Source organism: Apus apus, chromosome 3 (genome assembly GCF_020740795.1).
Source record: "Apus apus isolate bApuApu2 chromosome 3, bApuApu2.pri.cur, whole genome shotgun sequence".
NCBI lineage: Eukaryota > Metazoa > Chordata > Aves > Apodiformes > Apodidae > Apus > Apus apus.
The window spans coordinates 34,365,662-34,383,613 of NC_067284.1; the positions used below are offsets into that span (position 1 = coordinate 34,365,662).

Here is a 17,952-nt window from a genome sequence, read left to right on the forward strand (position 1 = left end):
TATAAACTTATCACTTAAGGCTTATGACAAATTGTTGCTTCGTTCTTTTTGTTCCGAGAGGTTCAGCTGAACTTTTCTGTCCTGGTTTTGGCTGGGATAAAGTTAATTTTCTTCTTACTAGTTAGAATAGTGCTATGTTTTGGATTTGTTATGAGACAAATGTTGATAATACGTTGATGTTTTTAGTTGTTGTTAAGAAATCGAGGACTTTTCAACTTCCCATGCTTTGCTAGTGTGCAGGTGCCCAAGAAGCTGGGAGGGAAAGCAGTGTCTTTATCTCACCCACTCCATTGCGGGGGGGGTGTGGAAAGTAAGCAAGCAGCTGTGTGGTATTTGGTGGTCTGCTGGATTAAAACCATGACAATTTCCCATATTATTCCTTCTTTTCCATATCTGTATGAAGTCACTAGGGGCAGCCCCAACTTCTAAACCATCCCCTCAGGCAGATTAAATACATTATGCTGGGCATTTGCTTCTTCAGGATATTCTCCCACCTTTTTTCCCAGCTCTGACTTAACAGTACAGTAACAGCTCATGGTTTACTATTTTTAGCACTCACTAAGACTGTGTATTGCCTGTAGCACACAGTAGCAGCATTACATGGCACTTCAGTGAGATAGGGAAAAAGACATACATACATTTATACATATTTATTGTATCTTTGTAAAAGTAGCATTTGCAGTTACTTTTAAGCATTCACCTCTCTTCTGCTTCAAATGTGCACTTACTGAGAGAAACATCTACTGGCTTTGAAGTCCAAGATTAATACCAATAATACATGCCAGAATCAAGCTTCATTGCTTATTCAATCATAGAATACCAGGTTGGAAGGGACCTCAAGGATCATTTGGTCCAACCTTCCTTGGTGAAAGCACGGTCTAGATGAGATGGCCCAGCACCCGCTCCAGCTGAATCCTAAAAGTGTCCAATGTTGGGGAATCCACCACTTGCCTGGGGATATTATTCCAATGGCTGATTGTTTTCATTGTGAAAAATTTTCCTTTTGTGTCCAACTGGAATCTTCCCAGGAGGAACTTGCATTCATTACCCCTCATCTTTTTCATGTGACTCCTTGTAAAAAGGGAGTCTCCATCTTCTTTGTAGCTGCTCTTCAAGTAGTGGAACATGGTGATGAGGTCTGCCCTAAGCCTTCTCTTCTCCAGGCTGAATAAACCCAGTTCTCTCGGCCTTTCCTCATACAGCAGGTTGCCTAGTCCTTGGATCATCTTTGTGATCCTTCTCTGGACCCTATCCCAGCCTGTCCACATCTTTTTTGCATAGCAGGGACCAAAACTGAACACAATACTCCAGGTGTGGCCTGAATGATGACTTATTTATCTCTGCACGTACTGCCCTTGTTGATGCAGCCCAGCATCCTGTTAGCTTTCTTTGCTGCTGCAGCACACTGTTCACTCATGTTGAGCTTGGTGTCCCCCAAGGAGCCCCAGGTCCCTTTCACAGGGCTGCTCTCCAGCCAGGTAGAACCCAGCCTGTGCTGCACTCCACATGTTTTCCCAGGTGCAAGACTTTACATCTGTTCTAGTTCCTGTCATGAAAATAGTATACAGTAATAAGAGTGTGGAAAAGGTTTCTGTTAATCTTTTCAGTAACAGGCTGGGTCTTGATTTGCATGACTATGCCATCCTCTTGAGTTGAAGCCCAACACCACTTTCCTGAAAACCAAAGCTCACGTAATAACTTTTTTCCTTTTGCATCCAGCAGGTGGACAAGGCAGTTGTTTTTTCTACAGCAGCTTCTTTAGTTGGTAAGACTTCCTTATAATCTATAGGAAAACGGTTGCTGTAGACCTTTGTATTTAGAAATGTCTTCTCTTCGTGTAACAGCAAGAAAATACTTAAAGTCTGGCATGTAGTTAAGAGAACTGGGAACAAACCAAATTTCACCCTCGAATAAACAGTTAACTACTATAGATTTCAATCTAACCCACGCACAAAGTTTTACACATACTACAAATAGAAACAGAAGCTATTGGCAAAAGACTATTCTTACATTGTTTCAAATTAATTTTGCAACTATACAATTTTAACTGTAATAGAAAAAGGGAAAGGAATATAACAGAACAGGTATGAAGAGAAATATTTTCCAAACTTTTATTTGTGCACATTCATCAGGTGAAAAAGATAACTTTTACAGCTTCTTTGGTGCCCAATATTCAGCATACAAAAATGTAAAAGACTATTCACAAATAAAACACAAGCTCAAACTAAAAAAAAAAAATGTTTTAATGGTAGTGCACATCGTGACATCTTTGCTTATGAATACACAGAAATTACTGCAAAAATAAATAGAATGTCTTTTTAAAAGCAGCAATTTCATTTCTTGTAAACTTCTGTTTTTACAATACAGCACTGTTAAGAGTAAAATCCAAAAGAACTGGAGTTTATACTGTGGCCATGAGCAAGTAAAAGTGTCTTTACTTCTCTGCTATGGTTGGTCCAGTTTTCCTTTTTGCTTTTAGTCCAATGTGCAGCAGTCTTTAAAGGTGCTTGGTTAGGAACCTAACCATCAGTGGTGAATTATAAAACTTATTTCCTGCTTTCAAACACGAATGGATAAATCTGTTCCACAGCACTGGCAACAGCCTTTACGTTTGGCCCTGAGACACATTTAAAAAAAAAGAAAAAGAAAAATAAGAAAAAAGCAGTCGGAAGAGAAATATCAGAGAATTGGAAATTAAAACAACAAGAATATGTTTAAAATAACAACATTTTTAGCTACCACAACTTTAAAATGTAGACAAAAATAATTTTGCACCCATTGTCCCAAATTAAAGCGATGCTCCTCTAATAATTTTTACGGACAAGAAAAGACTCTAGCATGAAACCTGCAAGATGTTTTACACTAGTCAATGGCTAGATTCCAAATAAATAATCTATCATTTAATTTCCTAACAACTAGGGTGCTTTTTTTATTTACTGGCTTAAACAGCCCAGAGAGGAAGGCCAAGGCTGAGTGGCAGAGGTAAAAGAAATAATTCTTCTTATGCTAATCTTATAGGAATTGGTATTACCCAAAGCCTAGCTACTTTCATATCTTTTAAAAACCTACCAATAAAAAACACTGCTAAATAATGCTGGATTTAACCCAAGTGTGTTTCAGCGTAGGTTATTTTATGTTTGAAAATTACAGGCTATTACTTTCTAGTCTGGATTTTGCAAGTAGGTCCATCACTGATGTCAGGGCAAAACCTGCAAGCCAGGGAATGGCTGTTGTCTCAGGATGAAGCATATGAAGGTTATCAAACATCATCTATGAGCACTTGGGAAAAGAAAATGAATTAACTAGTGATGCTTTCTAATGGCACTAGACCACTTTATGCAATGAACAGTTAAGATTGCAAATAAGTGAGCAGTAAGCCAGAATAAATTAATCCTGGATGGAAGTCTGGTGAGGCACATAAACAAAACCATAAATTCCTCATGTGCTTTAATGACTTTTTTTTAACCTCACTTTAGATTTTTAGCAAGGTACGCATTCACCCCAAACAAGCCTGATGAAAGATACCTGCCTTCTGGGCAGATACTGCACCTTCCTTAAATTTGTCTGCTATCACAGAATTCAAGTTCAGAGAAAGCCTTCAGAAAGTAAGAATATGAGTAGGCAAAAAAATTATTGTAAAAAAACATAAAAATGCTACTCCCTGCAGGGTTGAAGAGATGTAAAAACTGGTTTATCATTGCAGGGAGTGTGAGAGAAGGAAACAGACAAAAAAAACCAACCCCAAATCAACACCCTCATCGCTCATTTTGGAGGAAGAAAAAATAGTACTTCGTATTATGCATCAGTTAATTATTTTTTTCTCAGTATTTTTAAACTCACCCCATTAAAAAGAAAAACATCCTCTTATTTTCTCAAGAGCATTTCTGATGTTGTATCTCAAAGTATTTAAGTTTTTGGCATGACAAGTACTAGTACTACAGAAATGTTAATCATCAAAAGGAACCTCATCTGAAGGCACTTGAGCAGGAGTACAGTAAGGATGCAAAGTAATCTAAAACATTTTTAGAACAAGAACTGTAAGATTGTGGACATTATTTTTCCCCTAGAAGAAAGGCCTAGGCAAAACAGAAGCCTTCAAAACTGATGTCTGAGATACTTTAAACTCACTCTACCAAATAAAGCAGAATGTAACAAATAAACCAGAAGAAATGCTTACCACATTCACCTACATATTAGAAAGGACAGTTCTGGAAATATGAAAGTGATTTGTCCCATATATGGAGTAGTAAGAACCTTACAAAAGGCTAAATCTCATTAGGATGCTGACAAGACACACTGAGAGCCTTCTATTACTGCAGTGATAGTCAAACTTCTTTATTTTAAATTGAGTTTCTAGTTTTGGCTAGTCCAGTTGCTCTGCTCAGAATGTATACTGCAATCTTTAAATACTTTTTAAGCCCTATATTTTCATGTTACCAAATCTGATGGAGTCTGTGTTCTTTGAAAAACAGTTCTCCCAATATCTTGGGAGAAACGTTCCCCATAAAGCCTAGGTATTTGTTAAGGAATTAAGATGTGAAAATAAAAAACACTACCCAATTTCGGAGTACCTGAGCTCTGGTTCAACCACAAGACAGAATTCCCACTAAAGTGATACGTTTTTTTTGGTTCTGTACCATTTTAACATGTATTCTCTAAAAAAAACTGACTTAATGTATCTGGAAACCTGTGGTGGGCACCTCACAAGCAAACATAATGAAGAGTGGAAAATGAGAATTAGGACAAGAGAGGAAAAACCCTGCCATGGCTTATCCAAGACCCAGGACAATCACATGTCTGACTACATGGGAAAAATCACTGATGCCTGTGATTCAGGTGGTGCTTCTCTCTCAGTTGTGCTTTAACAGAAAATGGCACAAGTCTGAAGAACTGCAAGCATTGGTCACCTTCAGTTATGACAAAATGCTATGCTATCCTATCCATTTCCCTAAATCTCCAGCTTGGAAACATGTATTTATGAAAGGTACCTTATGTTACATGCAGCGTAAATTTACAGCATTATGAAGACAAGACAAAAAAAACCCCACAACAAACAGGAAGAAAATGCAAATAGTTAATTACACAAATAACCCCTGCATTCTCAAGTCCTATCTCATTTTTTTTTTAAATAAAAAACACTATGTACATTCAGTCAAAGTTTTTTTTAATTCTTCTGGCACTTTTCACTGAGAAACAAACTAGGTGCTAGCACTGGGAAACAAAATCCCTTCAACATATCTTTTGACTGTTTTAAACATCTTATTTTCCTAAACCTACTCACTCTAAAGTTAAATATTCCCAACAAGTTAAATATTTATTTTTGACATCAAAATACCTGTAACTGTGATACTGCCTGTGGAAAAAATCTGTAAGGTAGCTCTGAGAGTTTTTATTCTGTAACACACGGCAGGATGAAGTTCTGGTTCATAACTAGAAAACAAAATAAAAGGTAAAAAAGATAGATCTAGAACTGAAAAAATAAAATCTTAAGAAGTATATGAAGATTATAATGCTTTAAAATCCTACCATACCTCGCATGAGGTCTGTTATTCTTCGTGAATTCTGGCAATCTGATCTCAAAGGGCATGTTGCACACTGCTAAAACATTCACAACTTTAAAATCTGTGAAAATTACCTTTTCAAAAGAGAGGGAAAAAAGACATTACAAATTCAGTTTAAGGTGAGGCATATGTATGGCTTGCAAAAAAATAATAATTAGAAGAACACCAATTAGAGTATTTTGATGAGATTTCAAAATGAACACCTTGCGAGGGATGCCTTTCTAATAGGAATCTAAACAGTGCTTAATGGACTCAAATCACTTACTTTATCCTTCTATAGTACAGTAATGGTTGAACTAGATACTTCACAGTTGTATTGCATGGTTATAGTACAGTTAAAGAATGAGATACAGAAGTAACTCATGTTGCTGTACTAAGCACTTCCAAATCAAAAATAAACTAAATTAAATAGCTCACAAAGCATCAAAATAAGCAGACAAAAAGCTTACATTTCATTGTTACATGAATTTTATGCAATTTGAAAACTTCTTTAATTCTTTTACTTGTTGCTGTACACTGTTTTTATTGAAGCTAAGAAATAAGAACTAAAAATAATGATAAATCAGAAAAAAGGTGACTCTATTTTTGTTTCAAATCTCCAGTGGCCAGTATGGCAAGCTGTTTTGCTACTCCCATTACTTTCTGAAAGCCAGGACAAACTACTGGCTCTCAATTATTCTTTACCACAGCCATTTTAGATGACAATAAAATAGCCCACATAAAATTCTTAAACAAACAAATGCACTGCTAAGAAGTCAGTGTTGACAACATCACTGAAGAAACTTCTGTTCATTTTCTGAACCTGCCTAAACTTAAAATGACCATTCCTCAGTCAAAACTTTTTAGAAAGATCCTACCAGTAGCAGCAACTTATCCTTACAAAAGGTCGATTTATCAGTTTATTCTTCAAAATACATTCTACCTAAACTGCTCACTTTATAATAAAATTTGGTGTGTCCACCCTGGAAGCACTGTTTACCTTACCAATTTAATGTTCCATTCCAGCTTTTAAGAGGCTGGGTCTGCATCTAGTGTATGCAGACGTTAACAGTAAAGAGTCTCTAACTTCTACTTGGGTCTCATGCAGAATTACCAGGACAGCCTGTCATCACTGCCTTTATATACTGCCACCACAGGTAGCCCCTCCTTGCCAAAAGACAGCCACTGTGTCTATTTAATTGCCTGTCTGTAAACTGAAGCTATGGGTAAACAGCACAACTGACTACTGGGAAATTTTATAGTACTAAAACGTGCCATGTTAAGTCACACATGTTGCTGTTTTTCAACCTTTGCTATGAAAGACTAGTGGTGTTTTGACTGGTAATGTTAACTCAAACCCAGAAAAAAAAAAGAAGAGTTTAATGTCCTAAGTATTTTACTTGGCTTACTTCCTGCTGTGCAATCTGACAGCACGGAAGCACTTTTTTCCCCTGTCCTTAATTAAAGAGGCTCAAACTTGCCCTTAACAAATGGACATGCGCTTGCTATTCCATCAGAAAGAAGAGAAAATAATGTTCAAATGACAGTTAGGTTTATACTCTTCAGCACTCCTTCCAAGTAAATCTTTCAAGATACTGTAGATGCTATCCAAGAAACATCTGTGGGTGGTTCATTTATTAAACAAATGTTGTTGTTCATTAGCCAGTGAAGAAGCGCTATTCTGAGCTTGCCAAACGAAACTCAAATCTAGAAAATAAACCAGTTTCTCTTTAACCAGCACCTGGAAAGTGTATGCCAACACAAAAGGGGAGTATGAGTGAAAACATGCTCACTGCTAAGTGGTTATGCTCCTTCATTCTTGTTTCCTTCTAAAAAATGGACTACCAGCATTGCTTTAGTCATACAAGTCCTTTTTCATTAGAATTACCTGAAAACCTAGTTTCTGAAGACTACGAGCTAATCGTCTGGCACCAAATTTAGCTTCTTCTTCACTGTAAGGGAGAAAGAAAGGAATCTAGCATTAACAGAAATAGAGTACATATTTGTGAGTACACATACCGCAACAGCCACTCAGACAGCAAATGAACCCGTTACATCATGTAGTGCATGAACTATGATCATATGGACAGCCTTCAAGTTATCCTACTGCACCTATTACATTTTAACTATCTAGATATGCAAACAGAGTTCTTTATGCCCTGTTTGAAGAGTACCTTGGTACTTGGCTGAGGTGAGAGATATATTTTGGTCATACATGGCACTAAATACTCTGAAGATACAACTATGATCACAGGTAGTCTGGACTTAGCATCCTGAACGACCATCTTCCATTTGAGACAGAGATCATATACAGAAAGAATGCAATCTTAATATTGTACCTTATCTTTACTCCACAATGCAGACATATCTTAAAGGAATTCAGCAGCTAAGAATTTAGCAAGTCTCAGATGTAGCTGACCTGAGAGTGTGCTTTTGCTTCTTTCTAGTTTCTCAAGAATGTGTAACTTGTTTTAATTCAGGTGGGTTTTCATGAAAGGATAAGAGATCTTGCTCAGAAAAAGTCATCTCTTTCGAAGTTTCAAGTTCTGGCTAAAAACACAGTTCTCAAATCCAGTGATCCAGTGTGAGTGAATATTAACAGTGGCAAGCACTGCCTCCTGCCATCTTCTTAACTTGCAACATCGTATTTTGAAATGCAGAAGAATTTACAGTTAGAGAAAGAATCTTCATTAACTCACCTTGTGGCTCCTGTGCAAATAACTTTTCCTGAGGACCAAATGGTGGCTGTAATCCTAGGTTTCCTAAGCTTCATTAACACTTTCTAAAAAGAAAAAGAAAAATGGAAGATTTGGGAATTAGTGGTAGTTCAATTTCCTACTGGAAACAAAAGTAGCCAACTGCCAGATAAATAAACTGTTACAATAATAATACTTCCTTTATTTTTTATAGCCTAAACTGTTCCTTCATCTCTTTCAGTAAAAACAAAAAACAAAACCAAACAACAAGAAAAACAACAGCTCCTGAGACAAGCAAAATAAGTACAGACTATCTCAGCCAGTGATTCAGAGTTCACAGAATATTAAATGAAGCTATTTTAATCCAAATAAAAAGCTGAATGCCATGAACACTGTATTTTTTTTTTCTTATTACAGTGACACCTGCATTACTGACTCCTTATCAGAATATATTTTCTTGACAAACCACCAAATTCTGGGAGGCAAAATGGATCCTGACGTGTAAGAGGTCTCATCACACACCTTATACCAAATATTTACCTCACTAGTTGCAGTCTTTTGAGACAATATTTACCCACTCCCCTGATTGCATATTTACTGTATAACAAACTACATGCCTATCAAGACATAAATACAGAAATAAAACTATGCTTTTTTCTATCCACTAGATATCAGTCATAAGAATGTTTAGCTTAAAGAATATTGATAAAAACAGGTAATTGAGGTATGTTGAATATCTTACCCCAACATCACGCTTGTATATCACATTTGCTCCCTCTAGTGCGATCTTCCTCAAGTTTAAATGACATCTTGTTTTAAAAACACACACTACATTTGTGATTAAAATGTCCAATGCAACATCACTGTCTGCATCCATTGGGGTGATTTACAACTCAATCTTCCCACCAGCTCACCATGAAGATCACATCCTGAGAAATGAAAATGATAAAATTAAACATACCAGTAGAAAATTGCCTATTAACGCCATTGTATACATCTGTCCCTTAAATGAGACAAGAAGCAGAAGTGACTACACTCTGACTCATGTAAGTTAACTAAATGTATTTGGGGATGGGGAGAGTCTGCATCCTGTATGCTAGAGGTTACTTGTTTGAAGCCATGTTGCCAGACTTAACAGAAATAAATCACGTATACATAAATACATATATATATCTATCTAAATAAAATAGCTAAACTTGCCAGTTAAATATGTTACAACTCTTACCACCTATATTAGGACAGAGTAAAGATTACTGAAACTTTTTCCATAGCTCCAGTGGATAATCTTTTCTCAGCTCATTTGAGGATGTCACTAGACACTTCAGGAAAATGCACTTCTCTGACTGGTGAAGTTGGTAATTCTGAACAGATTGACATTTGTGTTGGAATGGATGAGACTACTGAATAACTCCAAACTAAGAAGGGTCACAAAGACTGCAGTCTGTAGACAGCCTGCTACTGCAGCTTTCCCATCTTCATCCAGCACTCTTGGCCTAACTCTCCCAATCTAATAGCACAATGGGAACTATACAAAAGGTTCTGGTGGCAGCAGCAGCCTGGTCTGAGCTGCAGTGGCCTCTCACCCCTTCGGCACCGCCCATGGGAACTGCACAGAATGAGTGCATTGTACGTCCAGAATGGCTGCCAGTGCCTCTGAGGAAATGCATAAGGGACTGTGAAGGCAGAGCATGGCTGCCCAGGGCACACACAGCAAGCCTAAGGAAGCCAGAGAGCATCCAGTCTGCCCATGCACACCAAGGACAACACTCCTAACACAGCTCATCCATGGGAAGAGGATGACAAGACAGGGAATTGGGCTATGGCTCAGCCCAATGCGGGCTACCCCACATCTCTTCTGTAAGAACACCAAAGCCAAGAGAGCAGATACCTCAAATACATCTCAGGTGAAGTATTTTGGGAAAGCAGAGGGGAAAAGAACATTGGTATACAGTGAAAAGGACTTGCATCAAAAGTTCTGTAGTTCATTAAGAATTTTTGGTTTGTAGAAGAATGTAAAAATCTTAGTTTTACTCCAGGAGAAGTAGCTTAAGTAGGACATAGCCGAGCAGATAGAGGCAGTATTATCTTGATCCATTAATCTAAATGTTTAGTAGTATTTAATCCAAAACGAAATCAACAGAAAGCAAAGAGCAAAATAAAAGAATAACAGATTTATGAAATACTCTCCATGGTCATTGTGATGGAAAAAGTGGAAGACTATGCAGAACAACAATACACAAAACAGACTGTAATGCATTTGTATCACTTTAAATGCTTTGGCTTTACATTCTGTATCAGAAATCCTCAAGACACAAAGTTAATATTATTATTAGTATTTTTATCTGACTATTACTTCCTAAACATCATGCCATAGTCTCTAATCAAGAACTCAGTCAAGGTGCTTGACTACAACTCATTGACACTACAGAAGCAATAAACTACAAGGCAGATGTGCATCATGTAGGGTCAACTGCTGGGATGGTTGCTGCTTCTACTGTGCACCTTGTTCCTGGCTGAGGGAATTATTCTGGAATTGCTGACTTGTCCAATATAAGGAAAGGCAAGATGGATGTTAACACAGAAAAAAGATGAAGAAACAGCAAGAGAAAATGAGAAAAACCAAAGGCTATGTGTAGGGGTGCAAAGCAAAGCAGGCAAAGAAGAGAACAAACAGTAACTAATTAGCATTCCCTGATCCTTTTTTTTTAAAAAAAATGGCAACACAAAACAACAACAACAAAAACCAACAACAAACCAAAAAAAATTCTATGAATCTTCTAAGTTAGAAATTACTTATCCCATCTGGTTTTGATGGACTACTACAGATTGGGTTAGCAATTCATGGCACTATATCCAAAGATAGCACATGTGCAGATTTTGACTGGCATGCAGGCAGGGCCCGCAGAGAGCAAGGAGCTGGAACCCATGGCATCTTCAGAGAGGCATTTGTTTTCCACCCTGGCTCCAGCTCCTGGCTCTCACTGAGTTCACTTACTCAGTGAACACAGGAATGACTGCTGTATAAGAAAACAACATTCCTCCAATCAGCAATGTCTCCCAATTATCAGCAAGTTTCTACTGCCACCCTCGATCTCTACATTCTGAAAGAATAACACCATCATGCTTAAGAGCCTTGAAAGGTTGCTAACTTCTAAGCAAACCATAATACTGTACAGTAATGTCCCCATAAAACTCTGATGGCTTGTCTTAAAACAGATCTGGGGAGAAAAGATACATGCTAACTCAAAGAAAGGAAAAAGTGGTTGAAAGAGGAAAATTACAATTTAAAAGGAAAAGATCTATAATTAAAGGGTGTTTTACAGGAAAAAAAATGTTTATATGCTGTGGAGCTGTCAGTAGGGATGTTTTCAGCAATTATGGTCTATCTTGGTTAGGAGTACAATCTACTTGCATAGATTTTTAATGGGAGAAAAATTACACAATGTTACAGTAGTGTGCTCCCATTTTCATTACCCATGTTCTGAAAGTTCAAGAAAACAGATACTTAAGGAGGAGCTTTTAAATTTGAAACTTAGTTTGAGCTGTAGCTAATAAGGGGCATAATCTGTTACAGAAGCAGTATCTGAATACAGTGTACAAATACTGAAAGCTACCTTTATTCTATATTATTTGATCTAACAGGAGCATTTAGTTGTTAAACTTTTCACTCAAATATTTAATATTCCAAGTATTAATTACATTTTTTTTCTATTTTGTATTGAGAAAATTCTACTTGCTGCTGCTGAATACTGCCTGAGTTCTCTGAGAACCTGAATCTAAGTGTGTCACCAATTCTGAATACACACATTCCCATTTAGTATAGGTTAACCTCTTCCAAGGCATGGTTTAGAAATATTGCATAAATCAGAACGTTTCTAGACTTGGATACTTCTGTCCAAGCTACGAGTAAGAATAATCTATTAAAGACTCTGCCTTAAGCATTCATTTTCACGTCTCATGCTGTACTGAAAACAAAGAAAAAAATCTAGAGAAAAGACATCCTGCTTCCTTTCTGTGGGAAGTCTCAAAGAAAGCCAAATTCATATAACCGTGTGAATAGAAGCAAGTTAAACATTTTTAAAAAATAGTAATACATGCACTATATATGAAAAACATCTGAAGAACATGTTTATTAAAAAGGTGTAACAATGTTCTTGGGAGAGGGAAAGGGAGGAAGACAGAGATAGATGTTGCTCCTATTTACACGTATCTCCAGTAGCATGACTAGCTGGAACTAGACGGAGTCCAAAATAACAATCTGATCCTCCTCTTTCCCAGGCTTCTCTTGGATACACACGACTGTATCCCTGTTGCACAGCCCTGACCCATTATGTTACTTACCAAAACCTGAATTTCTGCATTTCTATCTGCTATCTGCATAACGGGGGAAATAATGCTCCCATGCTTTTACAAATGCATTTTGAGATCAAGCAACAGCCTTACACACAAGCCCGTCACCATTTCATATTCATGCAGTTACACTTGCAGAACAGAGGGACTGAGCAGAAACCAAACATCTGGTTATTTCCAGTCCTGGACTTGCAAACGCCTAAATTGATTTTGTTGAGCTCAGCTTAGGTTTTGTTAGTTAATTTTGCCTAAAGGTTCTCTCATCTGAACCTTGGAATTTTAGTAGCTCAAATCTCATTTCTAAAAATATATGTTGTCAGTTAATGCTGATTTAATAATAGGCTAAAATTGAAAATAAAGTATTTTGTCTATATATGCAGCATTTCTTTTCAATTACGTCCTTCAATTCAGCTTTCTCCAGCACAAGAAACTAGACAACTTTGATTTCAAGTTCTCTTGCACCAGGGTATCACTGTCTACCCTGACACAGAGAAAAAAGCTGAAATACATCTCTGCAGAAGTTTGTATTATTTTATTGTAAAAAGGAAATTTTAAAAAGTTTGTTATTTTTTTTCAACACAGATTTCAGGTACCCATCTGGAATATTACCCTAAGAAGAAAAAAAGAGGAAAGCAAAAAGAAAAGGAGATAGGTAAAGCATTATAATAAGCATAAAAATAATAAAACCAACAAAAACTAACTCAAGTGTATTTGACACTGTAAAGAAAAGTCTTCTACACTGAAAGTAGAGAAACTTCCCGGAATAAGAAATAGAGGAAGGAATGAGCACTCAAGTTCTTAAACAAAGCATTACCCATACATCCCCAGTTAAGACCATGGTCATGCTATTTTAGATACTATATAAACACATGAAGACAAACACCCTGCACTGAAATCTTACAATCTAAAAAAAGCCAGTGCTCTTAGTCTTAAAAAACTTCCAAACCAAACCAACCACACCATCATCATCAAAGACAGAGGAAAGGCACTTGGGATGGGGCATATAAACAAAGTATTATTTTAAGCTTTTGGATACCTTTGATCCAAGAAACTCAAGAGCTATAAAGGTAGATGAGGGGTATCTAACAATGGTTACACTAATGTCAGAACAGTTTAATAAACACCTTTTTCACCAGCAGTCTGAAGTATAAGCAACTTCTACTGGTTATTTTTAACCTTGCTCTAAAGCAGTTCACCAACTTAGCAGTCCCACAAACAGTTCCAACAGCCCAGCTGAAGGGATGTCTGTCACTACTGCACCCGGAGGCATTTGTCAAACTAGTGCTTGAAAAGCAATTCTGAAGAAGTCAACAGGAATTCACCTTCCAATGAAGGTGAGTATTTTAAGATCTGCATTCAGCCCCTCAAGAAACAGGTCCTTATGAAAAGCTGGAGGTGACAGACCTCAGAAAGCTGCTTGAATTCACAGCCATGGTGGCAGGTGAATGACTCCCCAGAAGTTGGAAGGGACCTTAAAGATCATCTAGATCCAACCCCCCTGCATGGGCAGGGACACCTCCCACTAGATCAGTTTGCTCTGGGCCCCATCCAACCTTGACCACTTCCAGGGAGGGGGCTTCCACAGCTTCCCTGGGCAACCTGTGCCAGTGTCTCACCACCCTCACTTTAGAGAATCTCCTCCTAATGTCTTGTCCAATTAGACCAATGCATTGAATTATGGTAACAGCGATACCATTAAGCAAGTAGGACAATTGTCCAATCCTGCTGTCAGACCTCTTGGATACTCCTATATGGTTGCACACCCATGGACCTGGGGTCTACCAACACAAAGCACGTGGCTGGAATAAAGCCAAACAGTTTATAGAACAAGACCAGGAAGTGTATTTTAAAATAGTTCATAACAGGCCATTTTCCTCAAATCTTTTCTCATCAAAAAGGTCCACTAATATTCAACTCAAGATTCACTTGCATCCAATTTTGTGCCATCTTGCTCTTATAACATCCACTAATAGTCAAATGCCAAGCATGAAGAACAATCCCTTAGGTCTTCCTCATATGTGAAAAACTGTCCCAGGTATAACAGAAGTGGACCGACAGGTTAGGCGGCCACGCCAACTTGATAAAACATCGCAAGAAAAATACAGACCTGCTTTGCTGTCCGAAAACATTCTAGCACCACCCGCAAGCCTCTCATCCCCCTCCCGATCCAGCATTCACCCTCTGCACGTCTCGGCTGAGGCCACAGCAGCACACAGCCGGCAACCTCACCCCAAGCCCTGCTCGCAGCAGCCTCACAACACCCAGTTTAACCAACAGCGGGGCTTTTGTTGTTGGTTTTTTTGGGTTTTTTTTGCCCCGCAGCCCCATCCGAGAACTTCCGCGGGCAGCCCTGCAGACAAAGCGCGGGCAGGAGGCGGCCTGGCCACGCCGGCCTCCGCCGCTCGGCAGCGCTGCCTGGCGCCCGCGCCTCCTCCCCCGCACGCAGCCCCTCACAAAGCCCCCGGCGCACGACGCGCTGTTTCGGGGACCGGGGCGGCCGGTGCCGCACCCCGGGAAGCCTGGCCGGTTGCCGGGGAACGGGCCGGTTTCCCGGGAAGATGCTCTGCCCCCTCCCCCGACACGGCGGCCCCTGCTACGCACCGCCCGCCAGCTCCGGGGGGAACGGGCCGCGGCGCGGCGCGGAGGGAAGGCCCCCCCGCCGCCTCCCTCACCTCGGCCGGGAAGGGACGGGCGGAGCGGGGCCACGCGGGGTCCCGGCGGCCTCCGGGCAGGGGCGGCAGGTCCCGCCGGGCCGGCGATGAGGAGGAGGAGGAGGAGGAGGAGCGGGGGGGGGGGAGGCGCGGGGCCCGGCGGCGGGAGCGGCCGTTACCGTGCGGGCGGCGGGCGGGCGGGGCGGCGCGCGGGGCCGGTTGCTAGGCGCCCCGCCGCTCGCGCCCGGCGGCGTTCCGGGTGCTGGGCCCACTCCCCGCGACAACCACCATCCCCAGCGCCGGCTAGAGCGGCCGCCGGAAGTCACGGCGGCGGGAGGGGAGGAAGGGGGGGGCCGCGCTAGCGGTGCACTTCCGCTGTCGTCTGCCGCCCCCCGGGGCGCGGCGGGCTGAGGGCGGCTCCGGGCCGCGCCGCTGTGGCCGCCTCGGGCCGCCAGCGCCTCGGCCTTGGGGCCACCGCCTCGGGTAGTGCCGGCGCTGGCTCAGCGCCCCAGGCCGGGCGCAGCGAGGCTTCACCCTCGGCCGCGCCGCGGGGCCTGTCGTGAAACGCCCCGGAGCAGCCGCCTTTGCCTCAGGGCTCCCTCGGGAGCTGCCGAGGCCGCGCAGCAGGCGGGGAGCTTTTCCGGTGAATCTTCTCCGGCTGCGCCGCGGGGGAGCTGGCAGAGGGCCGGCCTGGCAGCCCCGGCTTGCGGGCCTGGTGCCGGTGGGCCCGTGGCACGCGGCCTTGGGCCCGCTCATGGGGGCTTGGTCCCAACCGCGTCATCTGAGGTAGCACCCTCGCCAGCAAACCGGCAGCGTATCTGTTGCAGTTCGTAGATCAGATGGTGTGAACCCTCAGGGCACGTACCTTGCCTTTATCTGGGGCTCCTCGCCCTCGGAGCTCTCCAGCTTGCTGCACGCGCCTTGCTCGGGGCCTTGGCTGTGCCCTCTGCCCTCTGCCTGAACCAAGTGGCCAGCAGCTCTCTGGGCTCAATCCAGCATCGTGACCACCCAGAGCAACAGCATGGTGCCGCTACTGCTGCTCTATATATCCATGTTGCACTGCAGCAGGGTTCTGGCCACTGCCTCTTGTCTTACGTAGGCTTTAAAAGATTTTTTTTGTTTTTCAATCCAGGGCAATGCTGCTTGGTGCTGAAGGGATAGTCCATAGCAGTGAACTGAGGTACCGTGGTGTGTGAGCCAAGCTACTGATCCAAAGTGAAACAAAGATAGGAGCATGAGACTGAGGAGCCTCAGCTCTTCTCAAGTCCTCTGAGGACTGTGTGGCCCTCTGTATTTTTTTGTGGTTTGAGTGTTAAAACGATTAAGGCTGCTGCTTTGCACTCTTCCAATATGCAGCTTGTTTAATCATTGCAAACAGCTCTTCCAAGACAAAAGGCCTTTCAGCTATACTTACCTTTTCTCTTGGAAGACCTGTTTGTTGTGATTCCCTTAGGAACAGGGAGTGTGGCCAGTTAAGGTCCCAGCACCCAGACTGAAGAATGAAATAGAATTATGGAATGGTTTGGGTTGGAGGGAACCTTTTAAGATCATCTAGTTCCAACCTCCCTGCAGGAACCTCCCACTAGACCAGGCTGCACAAAGCCTCATCCAAACTGGCCTTGAACACTTCCAGGGATGGGGCATCCACAACTTCCCTGGGCAACCTGTTCAGTGTCTCACCACCGTTACACTAGAGTTTCCTCCTAATGTCTAACCTAAATCTCCCCTCTCCCAGTTGTAATCCATTCCCACTTGTCCTCTCACTACAAGCCCTTGTAAACAGTCCCTCCCCAGCTTTCCTGTAGCCCCTTCAGGTACTGAAAGGCCACTATGAGGTCTCCCTGGAGCCTTCTCCAGGGAGAACAACCCTGAACACAGACAGGAGTTGAACTTGATGATCCTGATGGGTCCCTTCCAACTCAGCATATTCTATAATTCTATGAACCCCAACTCTCTCAGCCTGTCTTCATAGAAGAGGTGCTCCAGCCCTCTGATCATCTTTGTGGCCCTTCTGTGCACTTGGACCAAGTGCTCAATGTCCTTCGTGTGCTGGGGGCTCCAGAACTGGACACAGTACTCCAGGTGGGGTCAGGTTGATTTTAGTTTTAGAAAGATGCATCAGTCTTTATATGAAATTTGCATGTGTGTAGTGCAAAATGTTCACTGGAATGACAATTTTTTGAAATTGAGGTTCTGTAATTATGTACTTTCTATGTCTGAAGTGATAGCAGAATAGTTTTAATTAGGACAGAGAACAGTATGAAATTTAAATTTTGAAGTCTTCAGAGTTGGGATGTTTTCCTGTGCTAGATTCAATTTAATCCTTGAAATGAGTTACTAGATTCACTTGTCAAGAATAATGATTCCAGATTCTCTTCAGATCAGCTGCGGGTGCACTAGTGACGGTATTTATTGCTTGTTAATGCCGGGTTTGTTTCCCAGTTCGCCCGATGCTCGCACAGCAGAGCGGGCCGGCGCTGCCCCCCGGCGGCTGCTCTCCGAGGGGAGGGATCCCCCGCAGCCGGGTGAGGATGGTCGGAGCTTTTGGAAGCAGGGATTCTGTTAACACAGTGCAGGAACTCATCACGGGAGCGCCAGCGTTTTTACAGTGCCTTAAGGCTGCTTTAATAATTTATGGGCTGCAGCCCAAAGGCTCTGAGTCATTACAATTAACACTTCTAATGTGGGGTTGGTTGTTCCGGGTGTCTTCTGCCT

The 17,952-nt window shown here is 41.6% G+C and overlaps 1 protein-coding gene across 3 annotated transcripts; it reads right to left on the reverse strand.

Annotated features, from left to right (window-relative positions):
* Positions 1-2,087: 2,087 nt before the first annotated feature.
* Positions 2,088-16,161, reverse strand: TBPL1 (TATA-box binding protein like 1). Of its 3 annotated transcripts, none has more exons than XM_051613548.1 (7): positions 16,103-16,161; positions 8,979-9,165; positions 8,240-8,322; positions 7,429-7,492; positions 5,532-5,635; positions 5,336-5,430; positions 2,088-2,617 (listed from the first exon to the last, which is right to left on the reverse strand). In XM_051613548.1, the coding sequence occupies exons 2-7, from the start codon at positions 9,111-9,113 to the stop codon at positions 2,547-2,549; spliced, it is 552 nt and encodes a 183-aa protein (XP_051469508.1). In that variant the 5' UTR covers positions 9,114-9,165; positions 16,103-16,161; the 3' UTR covers positions 2,088-2,546. The 3 variants fall into 3 exon arrangements, with proteins under 3 accessions (XP_051469508.1, XP_051469507.1, XP_051469506.1); XM_051613547.1 differs by lacking the exon at positions 16,103-16,161 and adding an exon at positions 15,417-15,558; XM_051613546.1 differs by lacking the exon at positions 16,103-16,161 and adding an exon at positions 15,259-15,399.
* Between the last annotated feature and the right edge of the window lie 1,791 nt (positions 16,162-17,952).